The sequence below is a fragment of the Oncorhynchus tshawytscha genome, linkage group LG23 (assembly GCF_018296145.1).
Source record: "Oncorhynchus tshawytscha isolate Ot180627B linkage group LG23, Otsh_v2.0, whole genome shotgun sequence".
NCBI lineage: Eukaryota > Metazoa > Chordata > Actinopteri > Salmoniformes > Salmonidae > Oncorhynchus > Oncorhynchus tshawytscha.
The window spans coordinates 2,115,009-2,136,165 of NC_056451.1; the positions used below are offsets into that span (position 1 = coordinate 2,115,009).

General features: G+C 42.8%; 1 protein-coding gene across 3 annotated transcripts in view; it reads right to left on the reverse strand.

Annotated features, from left to right (window-relative positions):
- The window catches only part of LOC112223158 (ubiquitin carboxyl-terminal hydrolase 45), a 41,510-nt gene extending 21,793 nt beyond the window's left edge, over positions 1–19,717 (reverse strand). Inside the window, exons 1-5 of one of the 3 annotated variants that reach the window (XR_002949248.2) lie at positions 19,426–19,717; positions 18,239–18,347; positions 17,795–17,964; positions 17,476–17,576; positions 17,075–17,175 (exon numbers count right to left, since the gene is read on the reverse strand). Coding sequence is in view for 2 of the 3 variants with exons in the window: in XM_024386175.2 (XP_024241943.1) it covers positions 17,075–17,175; positions 17,476–17,576; positions 17,795–17,964; positions 18,239–18,341 (475 nt within the window). In the remaining variant the exon portion in view is untranslated. The remainder of the gene's footprint in view (positions 1–17,074; positions 17,176–17,475; positions 17,577–17,794; positions 17,965–18,238; positions 18,348–19,425) is intronic. The other 2 variants (XM_024386175.2, XM_024386176.2) reach the window with 2 other exon arrangements.
- Positions 19,718–21,157: the final 1,440 nt, after the last annotated feature.

A 21,157-nucleotide genomic window follows, 5' to 3' on the forward strand; every position in this document is an offset into this window, starting at 1 on the left:
CTAGCGATAGCTACCGCTACCAAGTATAAATATATTTTACAAATGTATATTTAGTCAAATATCAATATAATATCATTATCTCCCCCCATCACTACCATTGAGTATGACCCAGTTTGTAAACCCATAACAGAGATCAGGACAAATGTGTAACTATGGCAGTCTGAGGATGGTCCCCCCTAACCTCCCCCCTAGATCAACTCTGCCACCACAGAATCAGTTCGTGATCCAGCTAAAACGTTGACTGGGAACGTCAAACATCAAATATTGATGATAATTACTCGGATTTATGGCAGATGGATGTTCTTTGCCCTGGCACTGTGATGGTCTCGGTGACCAAGCGGGGCGGGGTTCCGCCTTGGGACCATTGAATGGAGTGTTGGTCCAACCCAGTCCAGCCAAAAGCATCTGTCCCTCCAGCCGCCACACTGGAAACATCTGGAGGTCTGTCTGTCTGGAACTAAACAGACATCAGGGAGGGGCCCATATGGTCACACTACACAACACATTGCAAACAAGTGTGGACAGGGTAGTTTCTGGTAGAATGAGAGAACAAGTTAGAGAAATACGATATGTTTTTCTCTGGAATCTGTAAGCGATGGGGAATATGTGACGAGATGGGTATGTAGCTTTGTGAGAATGTACCTGTTTATACAAGTGTGTGTGTGTGTGTGTGTGTGTGTGAGAGAGTACCGGCTCCTTGGCTAAGGAGAGAGGGGAAAACTGGACAGAATGGGAATGCCAATGGACACACTCTTCATCTGGGACTGCCACTGAAGGTAAACAATGTTCAGGGAGCCATCTGCCAGGGAAAGGGGTGCAACGAGCACAAGCATATGGAAAAGCAGATTTTTCCTCCCCCTGCAGCAGTCGGGGAAGGCAAAATGTCAGCATGCGCTGTGTCCACGCTTGACTGTGCCGCGCTCGGGAACCACCACCTGGCCCTCCTTGCTCAGCCACCGAATATGGGCAGCAGTGACACTGTGGAGCTTGTCCCCAGGGCAGACTAAACGATCACGATCCCTGTCTGCCCCCCTCCTGCTGACTCCCTCCTTGACTCCCAGCTATTTTTCACACAAGTGAGAGAGAAAAAAAATAGCTATTGTTTGCTTTCTTTATGAACAAAATATATTTTTTAAACATCTCCAAAAACCTTAAAGGAATTGGACCAGAAAGCAGGCAAGCCTGAATGTTGCATTCATATTGAGGTTTCATTTATATCGGAATTTGTGGACACAAGCTACTATCGCAATAATTCAATAGCGCAAATCTAAGTCCATCATTTAATGCACGGAATACATGAAACAACAGTTGGACACACCGTGCGCTGTGCGTCACTAGATGCCAAAAGGGCTTTTGACAGGCTCAAATGGCAGTATTGTTGGCGGATTTAAGGAAATTTGGTTTGGGAAAGCATTTTATGGATATGGTTCGTACGCTAAACTTTTTGCCATGATGTCTACAAATGACAAACAATCAAGTCCATTTCCTATTTTTCGTGGATGTATACAAGGCAACGGGTTTTCCCCGACATTCATTCTCTCGCTAGAGCCTCATGAGGCAGAATGCCATTGCTTCTCTTATACCGATTAAATCATCATCTCATACCTCTATACATGTATGATATCCTCTTAGATATGACAGATATTGAGAACTCAATATTACAAATTGATGTCAGGATATAAATCAGCATTAAATGTTAATCAATGAAACGGCCAAGAAAGTTTCACTTCACTCAACAAATCCTGTTAAATCCTGTTAAATCCCAGTCCACTTATTTGGGCATTAAAGACGCAATATGTAACTTTTTATGGCGACCCGGCCAAATTCACATAGAAATGTGTGTATTAGAGTTAGATCATGGTTCGATCAGTCTTCATCAGTCTCTTAGAGAACTATTGAGGAGGTACTCGTTTTTCCTATTAGATTACAAGATGTTATTTCATGTGTTATTTTCTGGTATAACTATCAAGAAATGCATGTTATATTATGGTCATTATTGGTTATCTCCAATACAAAATATAATTTTAGGAGGGTTGAGAAGTGAATAGGTGGTAACTGGAAGAGGCATCCCCATACTCCTCTGTGGCATAACCAGGCTGTTACTTCAGGTACTGAAGCATTTGAGTCAAGTCTGGTCTGCAAAAGGGGTCGATAATCTAAGGGGAAATACATGTATTGAAACTCAAATCAAATCTTATTAGTCACATGCGCCGAATACAACAGAAGACCTTACATTACAACAGAAGACCTTACAGTGCAATGCTTACTTACGAGCCACTAACAATGCAGTTTTATAAAAAATACAGATAAGAATAAGAAATAAAAGTAACAAGTAATTAAAGAGCAGCAGTAAAATAACAATAGCGAGACTATACACAGGGTGGTACCGGTACAGGATCAATGTACGGGGGCACCGGTTAGTTGAGGTAATATGTACATGTAGGTAGAGTTATTAAAGTGACTATGCATAGATGACAACAGAGTGGCAGTGGTGTGGAGAGGGGCAATGCAAATAGCCTGGGTAGCCATTTGATTAGGTGTTCAGGAGTCTTATGGCTTTGGGTTAGAAGCCTCTTGGTCCTAGATTTGGTGCTCCGGTACTGCTTGCCATGCAGTAGCAGAGAGAACAGTCTATGACTAGGGTGGTCTTTCTAGTCTTTCACAATTTTTAGGGCCTTCCTCTGACACCGGTATAGAGGTCCTGGATGGCAGGAAGCTTGGCCCCAGTGATGTATTGGGCAGTTCGCACTACCCTCTGTAGTGCCTTATGGTCAGAGGCCGAGCAGTTGCCATACTAGGCGGTGATGCAATTGGTCAGGATGCTCTCGATGGTGCAGCTGTAGATCCTTTTGAGGATCTGAGGACCCATGCCAAATCCTTTCAATCTCCTGAGGGGGAATAGGTTTTGTCGTGCCCTCTTCACGACTGTCTTGGTGTGCTTGGACCATGTTAGTTTGTTGGTGATGTGGACACCAAGGAACTTGAAGCTCCCACCTGCTCCACTACAGCCCCGTCGATGAGAATGGGGGCATGCTTGATCTATTTTTTCCTGTAGTCCACAATCATCTCCTTTATCTTGATCACGTTGAGGGAGAGGTTGTTGTCCTTGCACCACATGGCCAGGTCTCTGACCTCCTGCCTATATGCGGTCTCGTCATTGTCGGTGATCAGTTCTACCCCTGTTGTGTCATTGCCAAACTTATTGATGGTGTTGGAGTCATGCCTGGCCGTGCAGTCATGAGTGAACAGGGAGCACAGTAGGGGCCCCTGTGTTGAGAATCAGCGTTGCAGATGTGTTGTTACCTACCCTTGCCACCTGGGGACAGCCCATCAGGAAGTCCAGGATCCAGTTGCAGAGGGAGCTGTTTAGTCCCAGGGTCCTTAGCTTATTGATGAGCTTTGATGGCACTATGGTGTTGAACGCTAAACTGTAGTCTATGAATAGCATTCTTACATAGGTGTTCCTTTTGTCCAGGTGGGAAAGGGAAGTATGGAGTGCAATAGAGACTGCATCATCTGTTGATCTTTTGGGGCGGTATGCAAATTGGAGTGTGTCTACGGGTTCTGGGATAATGTTGTTGATGTGAGCCATTATCAGACTTTCAAAGCACTTCATGGCTACAGACGTGAGTGCTAAGGGTCAGTAGTCATTTAGGCAGGTTACTTTAGTGTTCATGGGCACAGGCACTATGGTGGTCTGCTTAAAACATGTTGGTATTACAGACTCAGACAGGGAGACGTTGAAAATATCAGTTTAGACACTTGCCAGTTGGTCACAGTACACGTCCTGGTAATCCGTCTGGACCTGCGACCTTGTGAATGTTGACCTGTTTAAAGGTCTTACTCACATCAGCTGTGGAGAGCGTGATCACACAGTCTTCCGGAACAGCTGGTCTCATGCATGTTTCAGTGTCATTTGCCTCGAAGCGAGCATAGAGGTAGTTTAGTTCGTCTGGTAGGCTCGTGTCACTGGGCAGCTCTTGGCTGTGCTTCCCCTTGTAGTCTGTAATGGTTTGCAAGCACTGCCACATCCGACGAGCGTCAGAGCCGGTGTAGTACGATTCGATCTTAGTCCTGTGTTGACGCTTTCCCTGTTTGATGGTTCATTGGAGGGCATAGAGGGATTTCTTATAAGCCTCCGGGTTAGAGTCCCGCTCCTTGAAAGCGGCAGCTCTAGCCTTTAGCTCAGTGCGGATGTTGCTTGTAATCCATGGCTTATGTACGTACGGTCACTGTGGGGACGACGTCGTCGATCCACTTATTGATGACGCCAATGACTGATGTGGTGTACTCCTCAATGCCATCTGAGGAATCCCGGAACATATTCCAGTCCGTTCTAGCAAAACAGTCATGTAGCTTAGCATCTGCTCCATGGGGTATGCGTTTGGGAAGGCAGGCTGTGATCGGACGGGAATGTAAAAATTCACTCTGATGTGTCAGTTAATTACTCTCATCTTCAATTACTAAAGCAGAAAGATCTTTCAATTGTTAAAGCGTGGGTTTTAGGATATGACTACTGATGAGGCTGTTGATTGGGAGAATGTCTAGGAGAATATATTTCACTCAAAGAACCCAAACGATCAGTTAATAAATTTGAAGCTCATTGGTCATACTTCACAACACTTGTAAGATTTCATGCAAAACAGACTCCAAAACAGACTATAAACATATGATATGGGATTGTCCTGATGAGTTCTGGAGGACGGTATTCTCTCTGACACGATTGATAAAACTGTACCCCTTGAACAAATTCCTCTGTTAATGACAGATCAGGTATGCAGCTGAATAACAAACAGTGCAAGATTTGGCTGACTGCTGCCAAAAAAAAACTTGTTCAGCACTGGTTGCCACCACATGACCTTCATATAAGGAAATGGTTGGCTTGTTTTCAGGACGTGGTTACGTTGGAGTCACATTTTTTATAGTATGCATTGCTAGGGATTAGGGTGGCGGGGTTAAAAATGAGGAAAATGCTATTTTTTTGTTGTTGTAATGCCTTTGTAATCTAAAAAAAACAATTGTTCACAAAATAAATTGCAAATCTTGTCAAGACGATAAGAGGTTATTCATATGATCAAATATGCCACCATTACACCACAAACTATTTTGAACTATAAATTGAATTTACAAGACTCACTGGATTGACGAGCTGTATGAAACATATTCGGGATGTTGACATATAAAATAATCACTACAGTAGCTATTAGTCTAGAGCAGAGTATTGTAACTATGGCTGAAAACTTGAATACACCAGCCACAGAATAGGGCTAGGCTAAAGAAAAATTGATATTCAAAACCTAACTTATCAGCAGACAAGCTAAATGACCTCTCATTTGACATACTTCCTCAAAAGCCTATGAAGCAGTGTCCTCACATTAAAACATTGACGCAGAGAGACTTGTTTGATTAATTTCACCATTTAGAATGGGACCGTAGTGGAGAGCCAAGGACAGCTCTCGTCACTCAGCAGTAAACAGGCAGTCAAGGGGAAGGCTGAGCAACACCAAATGTCTTATTAATTTGCACATTTGTTGTGACTGCAGGGCATGAAAAGCCTGCTTTCTTGCCATCTGAGGCCAAAAGAGCCCACTGCCATGTTAAACCTACACATGCAAAACACACACGCAAATACACACACACACACACACACACACTTTCCAAGCTGTTGCTGGCCACATTGCTTGCCTACATTAGTGTGCAGTGGTGGGAAAAACTACAGAAGCACCCTTGATTAGCTTCATAAAAAGGGACCACCAGGGTAAAATATTTTTTCTTATGGACATTGTCCACTGGACTGACTGTAGACCAACACTACATCACATGTAGAACAGGAACCCTGGATTTAAACAAGGTTCTTATGGGTTGACCAGGGACCCAAAAACAGAACATCTAGCCAACTTGTAACACTACAGGGTTATCCAACATGTCACATGGTAAGAGTTGAGTTGTATCCTTTGAGAGATGCCATGTATATGGGCACAGAATAAATACATTGTTTTCTCAGGGTTGAAGGTCCTAGATGAAAAGGGCTGAACACATAAAACCAAAATGTCAAAAAGAGAAAGTGTGTCTAGCTCCATTATATAAATGGAATGCATTGCACAATATGGTATTTGTCTCTTCTGGGAGGGAAATATTTCTATAGTACAAATTGTGTTTATTTGTCAAGAGAAATTAGCTTTCACCAGGTACAACTTTCTGTTCCACTGTGGCAAGCAACTTTCTAAATACAAAAAATACATAAACACCAGTAACTAGAAAGCTAAAGTTTTCGCTGAAACAATAGTAGAGTAACCAATATATTTTGTATGAATGGCAAGATTGAGGTGGGAGCAGCCATATTAAAGCCTGTACGCAGTCATTTTCATTTTATTTTTAAATCATCACTGTGTTTTTCATTAAAATAACTCAAAATGTATATTTTTATCATTTATTTCCCTGAGCCACCTTTTGCCATTTCAATGCTCAGTGCACAGGCGCACAACCATATATGGACCTTGAAACTTGGCTTGAAAAGAAGATCCAACAATTGGCAGCAGAGCAAGAACCTGGTCACCTGGACTAAAGTGACGAAGCTCAGTTCGCCGATCAAATAGTCCTTTCATTCTCTCCTGTGAAGATGATAACTTCTCTTTAGCCATTTCACAGGCGGTGTACAGGCGTCGCCGGAAATCACACACATAAGATAACAGGGACTGAGGTGGCTCGGGAGACTTCCAGTCATCCTGGAGAACAGATAGAAGTCCATGCAACCCCATGTCCAAACACAAGGTCATTTGGACTGAACCCCGTGCTCTCCTGTGAAATCTCCCTAGCGGCTAACAGCAAACAAGGCAACCCCTCCTCCAAATCCATCTCAGTACAATAAGCTCTCAACAAAGACTTAAGTGTTTGATGGAAACGTTCCAGTGCTCCTTGACTTTGCGCGTGATAGGTGCTAGACAAATTGTGTTTAATATGGAGCTGTTGGGAGAACCTGACCAAACAGATTAGAGGTGAAATTAGATCCTTGATCACTCTGAATGACCTTAGGGATTCTAAACAGTGAGAGAAACTGAGTCAAAGCTTTTAGCACAGACTTAGTTGTGATAGGCCAGAGAAGATAGGCAGCAGGAAACCTAGTGGTCTGACACATCAGTGAACAGGTAACTACTACCCTGTAAAGAACGAGGCAGAGGACCAACACAGTCAACAATCAGATACTCAAAAGGTTGGCTGAGTTCAGGAATAGGACACAGTGGTACCGGCTTAATAGCTTGATTAGGTTTACCAGTTAATTGACAGGTGTGACAAGTTTGGATGAACTTAGCAACATCCCTCTTCAACCAAGGCCCAAAAAAATGTCTTAATATGCGATTGTAGGTTTTTCTCACACCCATATGTCCAGCAACGTCATTGTGGGAAGTTGTCAAAACCAACTTAACTGGTACAACAACCTGACTAATCACCTCCCCCAGAAAACAACTACCATGAGACACCCACTTCCTCATCAGGACATCCTCTTGCAGAAAATAGCCATGGGCGACATCTCCCAACTGTTCCATAAGCACAATTTGGTCACGCAACTCTTCTAATGTGGGATCAGCCTGTTGCGCCTTGATTAGAGCAGAGCGGGGTACAGATAACGGGATAACAGGGAAAGTAGTGACAGATTTCTTTGTGGTATTCCCGTTAGCCGGAGCAGCGACCAGGACACCACGGCTCATAGAACGTGTCACTGCACACGCAGAGAACACCTCTGGGAAACTCTGCACACTCATCAGGAATCCCTACAAATGACGGCTTACTGGAAACCACTAGAGATGGATAAACGACAGGCCATATACGCTCACCAGCCAAGTTATTCCCAAGGATAACGTCGATACCCTCAATAGGCAACGAAGGACGCACCCCCACAACAACTTCCCCCTTCACCAGCCCACAATCCAACATCAGTTTAAGCAATGTGACTGACAAGAGTGTTCAAACCTACTCCCCTGATTAGAACACTATTCCCCCGAGTCAGTCTCAGCAGAGAAGGGTAACACAGGCTCCAACACAAACGATTTAGAGACACCTGTGTCTCTCAGGATCTTAACCGGCACTAGAGCCTTACTCCCTAACATAGACACAAAACCCTCCATAATGAAAGGTAAATAGTCTGGGCCAATATGGACTTTCACATCACCTTGGGCACGAGACAATATGTCAGGAGTGAACTGATGTGGAACAGGCACAGCCAACGCCGTAGGCTTAGATTTAACGTAAGCACACATACTGAATTTACCCCCAGCCCTGCGAACAGGACATCCGTTTTCCCAATGACCTGAACCTTGACAGTAGTGACACTCTTGACCAAAGTCAAATTTACCACGGGAGTCAGGCTCAACGCTAGTTGAATTAAACTCTGCCCGTGAACCGAAGTATCTCGGTGAACGAGGCCCAAATCTCCAAACGCCTCCACTCACTCCAAATACAGGGCTCTGCAAAGACACTTTTGTGAGTCAAAACATACTTGTTCACCAAAACCGCAGCGGTAGTCTTTTACTTTCCGTTCGTTAATGTACGTGGCTATATGATCAGGGATTGTGTCCTTAAATTGCTGTAGCATAATCAGATCACACAGCCCTTGGAAAGTCATAACTGCAGAGGTGGAACACCAGCGATTAAACTGTGAAGATAACTCTCGCGCAAACTCAACATGAGTCTGTTTATTATCCCTTTTTAAAGTTTGAAATCGTTGGCGGTAAGCCTCAGGGACCAATTCATAAATCTGTAACACAGCCATTTTAACCTTATCATAACTTACACTGTCAGCTACACCAAGAGCTGAATATGCTTCCTGCGCTTCACCAGTCAACACACACTGCAACATTAAAGTGGGGTCAGAATCAGGCCAACTCCTCAAATAACAAAAATAATGTCTCAGGGTCCTTCTCATTAAATTTAGGCAACAACCGTAAGTTCCCAACGATATCAAATGTGTCCGGGGCACGACCAAAATAGGAACGACCCCTCGGTAAATCTAGGTCACCTACCCAGAGCAAACTCTCCCCTGAGAGCTTACCTTCCCTAACCAGCTCTAGCCGCTCTTGTTGCAGCTTGATTTTAACACGCTCCAAATCCTGTTTAAATTCCAATTCCTTTACACATTTTTCAAGGTCATACTCTAGCTGTAACAGAAGCAGTTCTTTCTGCTGTTCAAAAAGAAGGACTAACCGATGGAGCGGCCATTGTAACGTTACGGGGAGACGGCGAGTCCTCAGCAGAGGCTGCCCCAGTGGTAACTTCAAGAATACCACTCTCCATCAAATTGGCCTTTAATATTAACCTAATAGAATCTTTTAGACATTTATCACTAATTTCAACCTTGTAGTGTTCAGCAATCTTCAACAGCTGTTCTTAAGTAGATAATTCTAACAGTTCCTCTGATGGAAAGCCATAGTCAGATGTAAAAATAAAAAATAATAATATCTATCATCTCGCTCTTCCCCTCTGCTGAACACACCAGACCACAGGAGAAGTGACAATCACACTGGGCACCACAGAAGAGAGATGAGATATATATGGAGCTTCCCCAAAACCTACAATAACTCAACCCTAGTCTTCGTGCAGATTTGCGGTGGGTAATTACGCACTATAGCCCGCTGGCAAGGAAATAAACCACCTAGCATGCTGGCAGATTCCCCGAAGCCACGGATGTGCCCCTGAGACAACTGCTCAGTCCACAGACACCACACAAAAATAAAACAAAATAACCATGCCCAACGTATTCCAAAATGAAACACGTCGCTAAGCCTAACAGGGGAAAAAGGCTACAGCTCCGGGTAGCGAGTATCACTACCCTATCCAAATCTCCCGCTGAGGTACACAGCCGATTGTACTCACCTCAGACCGATGTCCCAACAGTGAGCAGAGCAAGAGTTTCCAGGCTGGACAGGGGCCTAGAAACTAACCAATGTACTCACTCCAAAGCAGCACACAAACTATCCACCGCAGTGGCAAGCTAACCAAAAACAACCAACCAGTACTGGGCACCAAACTCAAAAACTAACAAAAGATGCAAACAAAGCACCTACAGAATTTAACATTAACTCCACGTTTTCTCCCAAACACAACACACATACTAGTAAGCCAAACAACACTAGTATTAGTCCTTCATAATGCAACAAAATGCTATATGCCAAAATGTCTAGGAACCAACCTTATTAACCTGAATGAGCCCCCACTTGTCACGAACCGGCTCAAAGTTCGTAACAAAAGGGAGACAACGTGGAGACAAGGAATAACAAAATATATTTATTAAATAAAGTAAACTAAAATACTATTAACAATAGTGTGTGTAATCAGTAATGTAAGTGAGTGTTTTGCATGCATAAATGTGATAAAGCGGGTGTTGAAAGGTGCCAAAGCAAACAACCAAAAGGCCACAAAAAAATACCACAACAAAATCTAGAAAGGTGTCTGCATGGAGAGAGTCTCCCCCAACGAATGGGGAAGAGGTGCATTTTTGCTGGGACACACCCGTGCCCAGGTGTGTCCCATTTCTCTGAGGTCCCTCCATGCTCCGCCCACCGACATCCTATTAAGGAAAACAAGAGCAAAGAGAAAGAATTCGCCAGACAGAGTGGGAGGGTCGTCACACTGATCGCGTCGGTATGTTCGATACAAATTTCAACATTTCTACATACACAGCCCTGATTGGCAGGTAGGATCAACTAGACTCTAGTCTAGAGCCTACCCCGCTTACCCCTTCAAAGTAGGAGGATACATAATGCAAATAAATGATGACTGGTTATTTGTCAGAATAATCAGATCAGATTGTGATGTCATGCTGGGGCCAAAAACTCCATCCCACCTGAACATGCTGAAATTCAAATACAAAAAGCTCTTACACTAGTAAAATGGCATTATCATAGGTTATTTCAACCTCATAGTGGTGAAATATCATTAAGAAAACAGGAAAATCATGTTATTGACTGCAATGTCCCTTTAACAAAGTTGACATGGGTTCTCTTGTTTGGTATTGAAGAATCCCCATTTCTATGTCATCAGCTTTAGAAATCGAGCTGTGGTTCTTATACTTCTAAAAATTCTATTGACCATAAAATACAGAAATATTGTGGTCATAGAGACGTTATGAGAGTGTACGCTGGTCTTAAAAATGTAATTAAAATGTATCAGCTCAAAAAGCACAACCAATCTATTAAACGTATAGCCATCGGTTTTGGTATATGTAGGAGAGGCATGTGGAAGAAAAAAATAATAGTATAATAGTAATAAGTAAAGATTCCATACAATTGTGTGTGTCCTTGCTGTTGCAAGTACACTAATAACAAAGAGAGGGGGAAACATTTCTCACTACCAGAAAATAATGGGCAAAACGCAGCGAGCACCAAGCTCTGATGCCTATTCAAAGGAAACATTTTAATTTCCTCCTACAAAGACACCCCAGCTGTGTTACAAGCCGAAGACTAGCTCCCTGAGGTCATGTCTCCTTTTAGTGGGACTCTGGTACTTGAGCTGAAGGCCTTGTTGGTGAGAGAGTACAGTTAATAGATTTTCTTTCTTCCCTGAGCTGTTGTTGTACAAAACTATTATGGATTTAGAAAAATTCTTGCTGGGGCTCTTTTGTGCCTGGGGTCTATGGTAAAAGGAGAATACAAAAACAGACTCTGCCTAAAACCTGGCCTTCAAGCAGAAATGCAATTTCACCAGCTCCCCATCTGACAGCAGCAGTCCATTTTCACCGCAACAATGGCCGCCTGTTTTCTCTCCCAGCCGGTGTGGAACAATCAGGTGGGAAGAAAGGTAACAGGTAATGTAGAGGTAAAGGGGAAGGGATGTTGGCGTCCAGCAGTGTTCACACTCTGTGACCCCTCAACACTGGACCACTGCCACCCCCACAGACTCAAAGGTCCTGATCAAAAAACAAAGGATCAGGGACATCGACATGCGCGATGCATCAGTCACAGGTTTTGTCTATTCCACTGAGTGAGTAGATGGGTGACAGGAAATTATCTAGAGAGAACACCATGTTTCTTGAAAAGGAATGCCCAGCTCTGCCATCACAACCAGAGTGAAAGTAATTTATGAGGGAACAATATGGAATTTCAGTTCTGTGTAGTCCTGTACGCTTTGTTAAGGCAAGTGAGAGGAGGACTGGAGAATCTAATTGGATACTGGTATGTTCAAACCGCAGTGCCCTTGAAGCTGGGGAAATAATACTGGAGGTACAGCACCATTCTGTGATTTCTAAGACACAGGAAGAGACTTGTAAAGCCCAACACATACTCAGATACCAAAAAAATACAAACCGATTCACACATTCTATACAATTCTAAACAAATCAAAATTGATTTGTCACATACACGTGTTTAGCAGATGTTATTGTGGGTATAGTGAAATGCTTGTCAATTGAAGGAATTTGTGTGTGTGTCTGTGTGTGTGTGTGTGTCCAGTCATTGAGTGTGTTCATCCCTGGGAATGCGCTGCAGCTGTTAATCTCCAGCACTTTGGAGTTGTCGTTGTTGGACCCTGGCTCCCACAAGCATGCCCCACAGGCCCTTCCCAGAGGTGCTGAGACATGCAGCGTTGGACAGGGGGCACAGTGAGGTGGGAGGGACTGTGGGAGAGGGGGGGCTCAGCTCAGTGGCCGGACCCCACACAGCTGCTCTCGTTCTTCAGGGAACCCAGCCGGGGAGCGTCGCTCAAGCGAATAATGACACTAATGAGTGTGGCCATGCGGCACAGGCGGGGAACTGGAGCGTCACTCCCGCAACACTACAGACTGCCTGACTGACTGTGGTGGACCAGCCTAAGCTTGGACATGAACATGGGGCAGGCGGGAGGAAGAGCAGCAGAGCTAGGAGGCTCAGGACAGGCAGGAGACATCCTTAGGGCAGCTCAGTAAGGGCAGTTGGTAGTCTTTAGGCCAGGGAACTTTAATAAACAGGGCATCACAAGGAATGTGAATCTACCATATGGGAGATGGGGGCGGGGGTCTAGGAGAATGTGGTGGGCTGGGTGAGGGTGGCTCAGCTGGCTGGGATAAGGTGGAATTGGCTTGGTCTGTACAGTTTGGGATACGCATGGCTAGGCTACAAAACCACTTTTGTGAAAGGTAGAATCACGAAACAGTCATGGCGAGTGCAGAAAAGACGGAACACAGAAATTTCCAAGGAATTGAATCCTGTACAAGCCCCTTCAGAAAAGAATTGACCAAATTGCGTATTACATATCATTTCAATAGGAGAAAAAGCTGTACAATGAATCAACTTCACAAGTTTTCAGTTGTTGCCACCTGTGTGGCCTCCAAACAGCAGCTTTTCATTTCAGTGATGTCAGCAGTTATGCCATACTGTGGCCCTGACCAACATGAATGGGGAGGTCATCACAGCTTTCGTCAACTTAAAAACACACCTCAGTGCATATTTTAATGCAGAAATGTGCTGTAACAAAGCTTTGAACATTCTTGAACCTGATGCAAGACTTATTTGCACAGTAATACCTCTGTTATTACATGCAACATTCTCACAGGATTATTGACCTACACGGAACATGATGGTTAACAATAGGGATGTAATGACTCACCAATAAACATTTGACCCGGGGACTGATGCGTAAGATATGAGTGCATCTGTTGCAGCACAAACCGATCCAAATTACGCATGTATCGGTCAGAAAACACATTCAAATGTTAAGAATCGCCTTCACTAATGATGTGTTTTACTCATATTGTTTTATAAAAATAAAAAAATCTGTTGAGTCCTCTCCTTCAGTTCAGTAGCCTATCGAACTTGTATGCATGTAAGTGCATACAACTGTCAGATAACAACTGTGCACACAGTGCTGTTTTAGTTGAGTGACAACCAATGTAAATTGTTAGAGGTCATTGTTACCAAAAGCGCTGTAGACAATTGTACTGCATGTTTTACCGGAGTTGTGTAGCCTACGGGAGTGGAAGCAGCAACTCCGATCCAACTGCTGATTGGGGTTTTCAATCATTCAGATTTGATTTAGATTGTTCAGGTTCATCATAAGAAATAGTTTTGCTTTAAAGTGTCAGTGTATATGGTCATTTTTACATGAACAGCGTAACTTCATAAAGGACAGCACTCATTTCGCATTCATTGGTCAGAGCTTAAATTCCAAACGGTCTAAACCAGGGTTCCCCAACTGGCCCCCCAAATTAATTATGAATATTTTTTTCATAATAAAAAAAAAACAATTATATATATATATATTTTTTTATCTCGCACCCGAGATGCAAAACCTCCCAAATGCAATGTCCCAAGAAGGAATTTACCCAACCTAAATAATGAAAAAGTTAAATTTGAACCGAAGTCATGAGGAGAGAATGCAGGAGACAGTCAACTAATAAAGCAGGCAGCGGAACATTTTGTTGTGCTGCTGAAACGTAAAACTGCAACCGCAGTGCAATCAATAGAAGGTGAACAGCGCCTGGTGCTGAAAATATTGCTAACTTGCATAACAAGTGTTGCACAGCAACATACAGAAAAAAACTACACCAGTCGAGTAATTCATTTAAATAATCATCTTCATTTTAATTTGACTTCACAAACAACAAGGGGGCTTAATTGGAGTCTATTTCTTCCGAGCCTATGCCTATGTAAAATAACAACTGGCTGAGGTAGGCTTAGACTATGACGCTTAACAGCATCTTTCACAACAACAACAATAATATGGCCTAACAGGACAAAAATGTAGCATAAATAAAAACAGTAATTTAAAGAAAAAAAGGCAACGTCTGAATGTCTGTATCGGGATAGCCTGTTCCCGTATCGACAGAACAAACAGAAAATACTGTCAGCTTGAGACCTAAATATCCCTGGATAAGCACTCACGATAATGTTAGTATTTACTAAATACAGTCATATAGGCCACTAAGCTACTTACTCAATCGGAAAAGTATTTTCCCTCGGTCACGATCTTGTGGATGTCGGGTGAGATGGATGTGATTTTAACCTCGATTGACTTATGTGAAAGCCGGTTCCCTGTCGTGAGTCTATATTGCGTACATAGAGGAAAATGAGTACTATTACAGGTGTAAGTCGATCCAAACATTGTTAGCACATAAAATGCAAGTTTCTTTATTGTGCGGTATTTCTCTAAGCATCCCACCCAAAACACACAAGGACTCAGCACTCCTGAGTGCATCCCTGATTTGGCTCGATGTCTGGAATTCAATCAGCTCAGTTTGAATTGAGGCCTCATCCAGCGAGAGTATGGTTTTCTTAGCAAGGGAGGAGAAGTCTCCACCTGGGCGGACTGTGAAAGGATCACGTACTAACGCAATGATATCTGTGGGCTTGCTGTAGACTTCAAATCTGGTGGAGAAGTTGTCCCTCAGGTGCTTGATGAAATCTTCCACCACCTCTGTGACAATACCAAGCAGGACTAATTTACTTTGAAGGCATACAGACTCGACTAAGGGCGTTTCATATTAGATAAGGCAAGATATTTAGAGGACAAAAAGGACATGGTGTGGATGTCGGGTGAGAGTGCAGTCGTTTCTTCAGTGTGCTGAAGTGCAGTAGCCTTCCAGATGACAAGTCCAAATCGAACAACTCAAACTTCGAAGTAAAGGCCTCAAGTTTTTCCACCATGTCCACAACAGTTTTCCAAATGTTGACATTAGAAAAAGTAGTGTAGCCTACAGTAGGCTACGTAGACCGATTTTCCCCCACCAATCAACACACAGAGAAAGACTAAAATAATCATTGAATAGCGGCATGGGGATTTTATGAGCGTGATCAGATCAAAATGATTATGTTATTGTCACTGAATTTATTATGTACTAATCAGATGTGTTAAAAATGTTGTTCAATTTGTAGTGTAGACCAACTAATTGTGCTATTATACTAATTATGTTCTGGCCCGCAGACTATTAGCTCAGGAAAGAAATTGGCCCGAGACATAACCTAGTTGACGAACCCTGTCTAAACCATTCGCTTTCGAGACAGAGTAAAATTCAAAGCCGCATAATATTAATTGGCTAAATGCCATGCTAATTTCTAAATATAAATATTGACATAGTACTAGCTCAAAACATTTTGAATCTGTAAAAATTACAAGTTAATTAGTTGGTGATTTCAGATAAAAAGTGGGGGGACAAAAAGCATACATTTCCACCACCCCTAATCTGATAGTGGGGTGGTAGATGCTCAGCTGCCTATACACACCATGGACACTCACAGAGAGACAGAGAGACAGAGAGACAGAGAGAGAGGGGGGGCCACTCAGCTTAGAGAAGTAACCTCAGACAGATCCAGTTATGGGGCTCCCTTCAGCAGCAGAAATTAATTCTAATAGAAATGTGTTAATGCAATACATTTTAGTGCATCGAATCGCTTCACATTAATTTGCACCCCTAATCAAACCGAATCGTTTCTAACTAAAACGCATCGTTCCTGTATCATATCGGAGCTCATGCAGTTAGATGCGTATCAAATCTTTCATGAAAGAAGTGATGCACTTCCTTAGTTAACAATGTCATGGGCCACAGCTGCAAAGAAAAAGGTGTCTAGATTTTGGAATCCAAAAAGCCTTGGCCACCAGGGGGAGTTGGTGTGTTGCAATCAACTCCACATCTTCAGGTGAACATCAATGGAGTTACAGGCACCAATGTAAGTTTGTAGAGGAGAAGAGTCTCCACAGAGGGTTTCTGCATTCAGTAATAACCTGTATCTCTATGTATTAGCACATATTGTAAAAACCAATAGTAATTGCACTCAAAATACATGGAAGTGAAAGGAAGCTGAAGTGGCTTCTTGGAAATCTAGGCTCTAGCCTAGAAGATCAAATGCTTTTTTTTGATAGCGGTTCTCATTTATTAAAATCTTCATTCAGTCCAGCGCCTTTGTCAAAGCCAAGAAACATCAATACTTCAATTTAAAAAGAAGTGGGAGTTGTAGCAGCACCTTGTGCGGTATAGCACTGTTCACCCACCCCTTTTCATTTCAGGTGGTAGCCTGCTGTTCTCTTCGTCTACAAATAAATATACCTAAAATTGATCACCTTTCATTGAGTGGCTGGCAACCCGTGGCCTTGTCAGGTGTGTTGAATGTGTTACCTGAGGCTGCCTTGACAGAGTGCTTTTGTAGGAAGTCCAGGGTCTGGGCCAAAGCCTTCTTATTGCAGTGAGTGGAGAGCTCTTCATTACATTCAAAACACCTGTGAACAAATTGGAGAGATAGAGAGAGCAGCAAACAAAGCCATCAGCTTACTGATACGGAATTGTCATTCCTTTGAGGTGGTGTGAATAACTACTGCTCACAACATTTACTGGAGATATTCTGAGGCAAACCGTAAATATTCAAATAACTTTTCAGTTCAAGATCCTCTGCCTACAATGAACACAAAGGGACAGGAATAGTGCTACATCAGCCTATTTGGAACGGCAGAATGGCTGTAAAAAAAATGTGTTGTCCTGTTATAATCTGTATGTTCCATGTATTGCTGTAGGGTCCTCACCAGGCCTTCCAGGTGCCGAGGCTGATGGTGATGCAATGGGACTCAGGGTGGAGGGTTTGGTGGTGCTTGGTGGAGTGCTGGCTCTCTGACTGGCTACAGCCCTGTGAAAGGGGTAAAGATCACTGGATCACCATTTCTTAGATAGGCTACCACCATCCATACACCACCATCCATACATTTGCCGGTTAGATTGTTACAAATGAAACAAACTGGGTTTCATTTCTGAATCACATGTCAAGTGCAGCAATTCATACATCAAAATACTGACAAAACCTTCATCCTCCCACCTTAGTTAAAAGCGTTCAAAGTCCAAGCTCACCTGGAAGCCGCACTTGAGGCATACGAGGATGTCGTGGCCACTGGCTGGCTCTCCATCTATCATAGTCCTTTCCCTCAGGCAATCTGAACACATCGACCACATGCTCGAGGTCACTGCCTTCTTGACTGAGTTCAGGTCTACCGCCTTGCTGACATGCTGGCAGGTCAGCCCTGAGGAGCACAAAGTCACATTGATTTTGCTCGCTAACCCAGCATCTACAAATCCCTTAATGACCATGATTTACAATAGATGTCAAATAAAGGCATAATCTGAACTACACGAATCCCCTGCCATAGAATGAATCAGACATGATTGGACTAGCCATTACTAGAGCAGAACATGCGGAAGGCTTATTGGGTCAATTAAACTTTTTTAGGCAGCCTATAAAGAAACATATGTTTTTTTTTCATCACAACAGGGAGCATGAGCTTCCCATGATCTTACCGCTAACTTCGTCCGACGACTCCTCATCTCGAGGCTTCCTCGGCTTGTTAGTCCGCTTAGTCATGTCGGCAGCTTTCAAGGAGAAGGGATCCTTTAGCCGCATCTGTAGCTGTAGATTGGAGAAACATAGGAATATCAATACTACTCTGGGTTTTAAGCAGTGCCCAAAACCGACCGGGCCAAGAGAAAACACTGAAGGCAAATCTAAGAGCTTTGCTGCATGATTTAGTATAGGGCTGGGCAACTCTAATCAATTCAGTGACCTTGTGGTTTGAGTGTCCGCCTGAGATTGGAGGGTTGGGATTTCGATCCCTGACTGAGTCATACCAAAGCCAGTAAAAATGGGACCCAGTGTGTCTCTGCTTGGCACCCCGCATTAAGTAGATAGATTGGGGGTAAGGACCTGCGATAGACTAGCGTCATGTCCAGGGGATATACTTGTTCAACAACCTGCCTCAAGCTACAGAAACAGGATATCTATTCTAACTTGTGCAAGGTTACTTACTTACTGGGCATCTCTGGCATTGATGGGCTGCTGTATGTGCAGGCTTTTGTTTCAGCCCAGCCCCAACACACCACCAGATTCAAAGAATCACATAGTCATGGTCTTGAATTGCCACCAAAATTAGAATTAGTTTAATCTAGTGTGGGTAAAAGCTGTAAAGTGGCCAGACTGATGATGCCTGGTCTCCAGCGTGACCTAACGTTAGGAGGGCACAGTCACACACAATAATCTAAACGACAATAGCTGAAATCTGTTTTGTTCTGTAAAGATGTCGACAATGGTTCATTCAACTAATTTATAAAAAGTCATCCATTTCAACATGATGTAAAAGCATATGACACAGCTCTATTTTGTAGAAGGCCATAGCTACAAAAACAGAAAACAATACGTTTAATTAGGTTTCCAAATCTATTTTAACTGGGTTACACTTAATATAACAATATAAAACCAAGTCAAGCCACGGTGACGTTTAGCTAACGCAGTGCATGACAAGTTAACTAAACGTGACAGGTAGCTACTAGTACTGTCAAATTGGTCGCCATATAGACTGTAACGTTAGCTGGCCAAGTTAACTTGGGAGTTCGTGGTTTTAAAAGCTTTTTACTACTAGCTACTTAGCTGGCATGCCACAATGCCTATGAAGATTTTAAAAATATGATGTTGCTAACATGAAACAACTCACCTCTTTGATTTTGCCCTTAAACTGGCCAATGAGCTAGCAGGTTAGCTAGCTAGCTAATATGTCAACACACTGTAGCGTCGTAGCTTATTTCAAACGATTAATAACTTTATTGTAGGTCATACACGACAAGAAACTCGAATGGAGTCCTTATAATACTTGTAGCTAGTGTCCAAAACGCAAAATACAGTTTCAGTTATAATCTTGACTTTCTAAAACTGTCGGGAACATCAAAAGCTAGCATCTGAACCCACAAAAAGTCACATGGTCAAATTGCTGAAGTCAACATGTGACGCAATACGGTGGCTCGTTCAGGTTAAACACAGCTAGCAGGAAAGGCGAAGTTGTGATGGAAGGAAAGTAAATTATAGAGCTATATTCTTAAGAAAATATGTATGATCAGCGTATGCTTGTGTAAACATACTACATATTTGATTTGAGAAGTGCGTGTTTCTGTCTTTTGCACACGTGCAATGTTGCGAAGGACGGTACTTGATTGTTTTGCAGTTGAACACTTTCTGGGATTGAACGATTTTGCATCTGAAGAGCTACATTTAGCTAAACCTAACCCTAACCATTTTCCTAACCGTATCCTCATTATCCTAACCTGCCACGTTAATTATCATAACCAGCTACGTTCATTCTCATAACCTGCTACATAATCTGTTATGTAAACATTTTTATTTAACCAGGTAGGGAGGTTGAGAACAAGTTCTCATTTACAACGGCAAGATGGCCAAGATAAAGCAAAGCAGTGCGACACAAACACATGGAATAAAAAAACGTACAGTCAATAACACAATAGAAAAGTATATATACAGTGTGTGCAAATGAAGTAAGATTGGGGAGGTAAGGCAGTAAATAGGCCACAGTGGCGAAATAATTACAATTTTAACACGAGTTATAGATGTGCAGAAGATTAATGTGCAAGTAGAGATACTGGGGTGCAAAGGAGAAGAAGAAAAAAACAATATGGGGATGAGTTAGTTGGGTGACTTCGCTGAAGTCAAGGATTGGTAGGATAGTCAGTTTTATTGAGGGTATGTTTGGCAGCATGAGTGAAGGATGCTTTGTTGCAAAATAGGAAGCTAAATGTGAGTCTGGAAGGAGAGTTTACAGTCTATCCAGACACCTAGGTATTTGTAGTTGTCCACATATTCTAAATCAGAACCGTCCATAGTAGTGATGCTAGACGGGCAGGCAGGTACAGGCAGCGATCGGTTGAAGAGCATGCATTTAGTTTTACTTGCATTTAAGAGCAGTTGGAGGCCACGGAAGGAGAGTTGTATGGCATTGAAGCTCGTCTGGAGGTTTGTTAACACAGTGTCCAAGGAGGGGCCAGAAGTATACAGAATGGTGTTGTCTGCTTAGAGGTGGATAAGAGAATCGCCAGCAGCAAGAGTTATTCCAAAATTAATTACAGTTTAAAATGTTCAACAAGTAAAAATTCAGTCCAACATTGATTCAAAATTCAAAATAATCAACAATTCAAAATATAAGTAATCAATTAAAATTAATCAAACCAAATGGTCATCCAATCAAACAAAAGTAAAGAAGGAATCATTAAATAAAAAAAGGAATGAGAAAAATCGGTCAGTCAATTCATTCAGTCAGTCATTTCAGTCCACAATGTGTCTTTGGGGAGGGGAAGGGTTGAGCTGGCAATTGCTGGATGAAGGTGACAGTTCTGGTTGGTCAGTGCTGTGTCCAGGATTGGTGCTGGGCCTGGGACCAG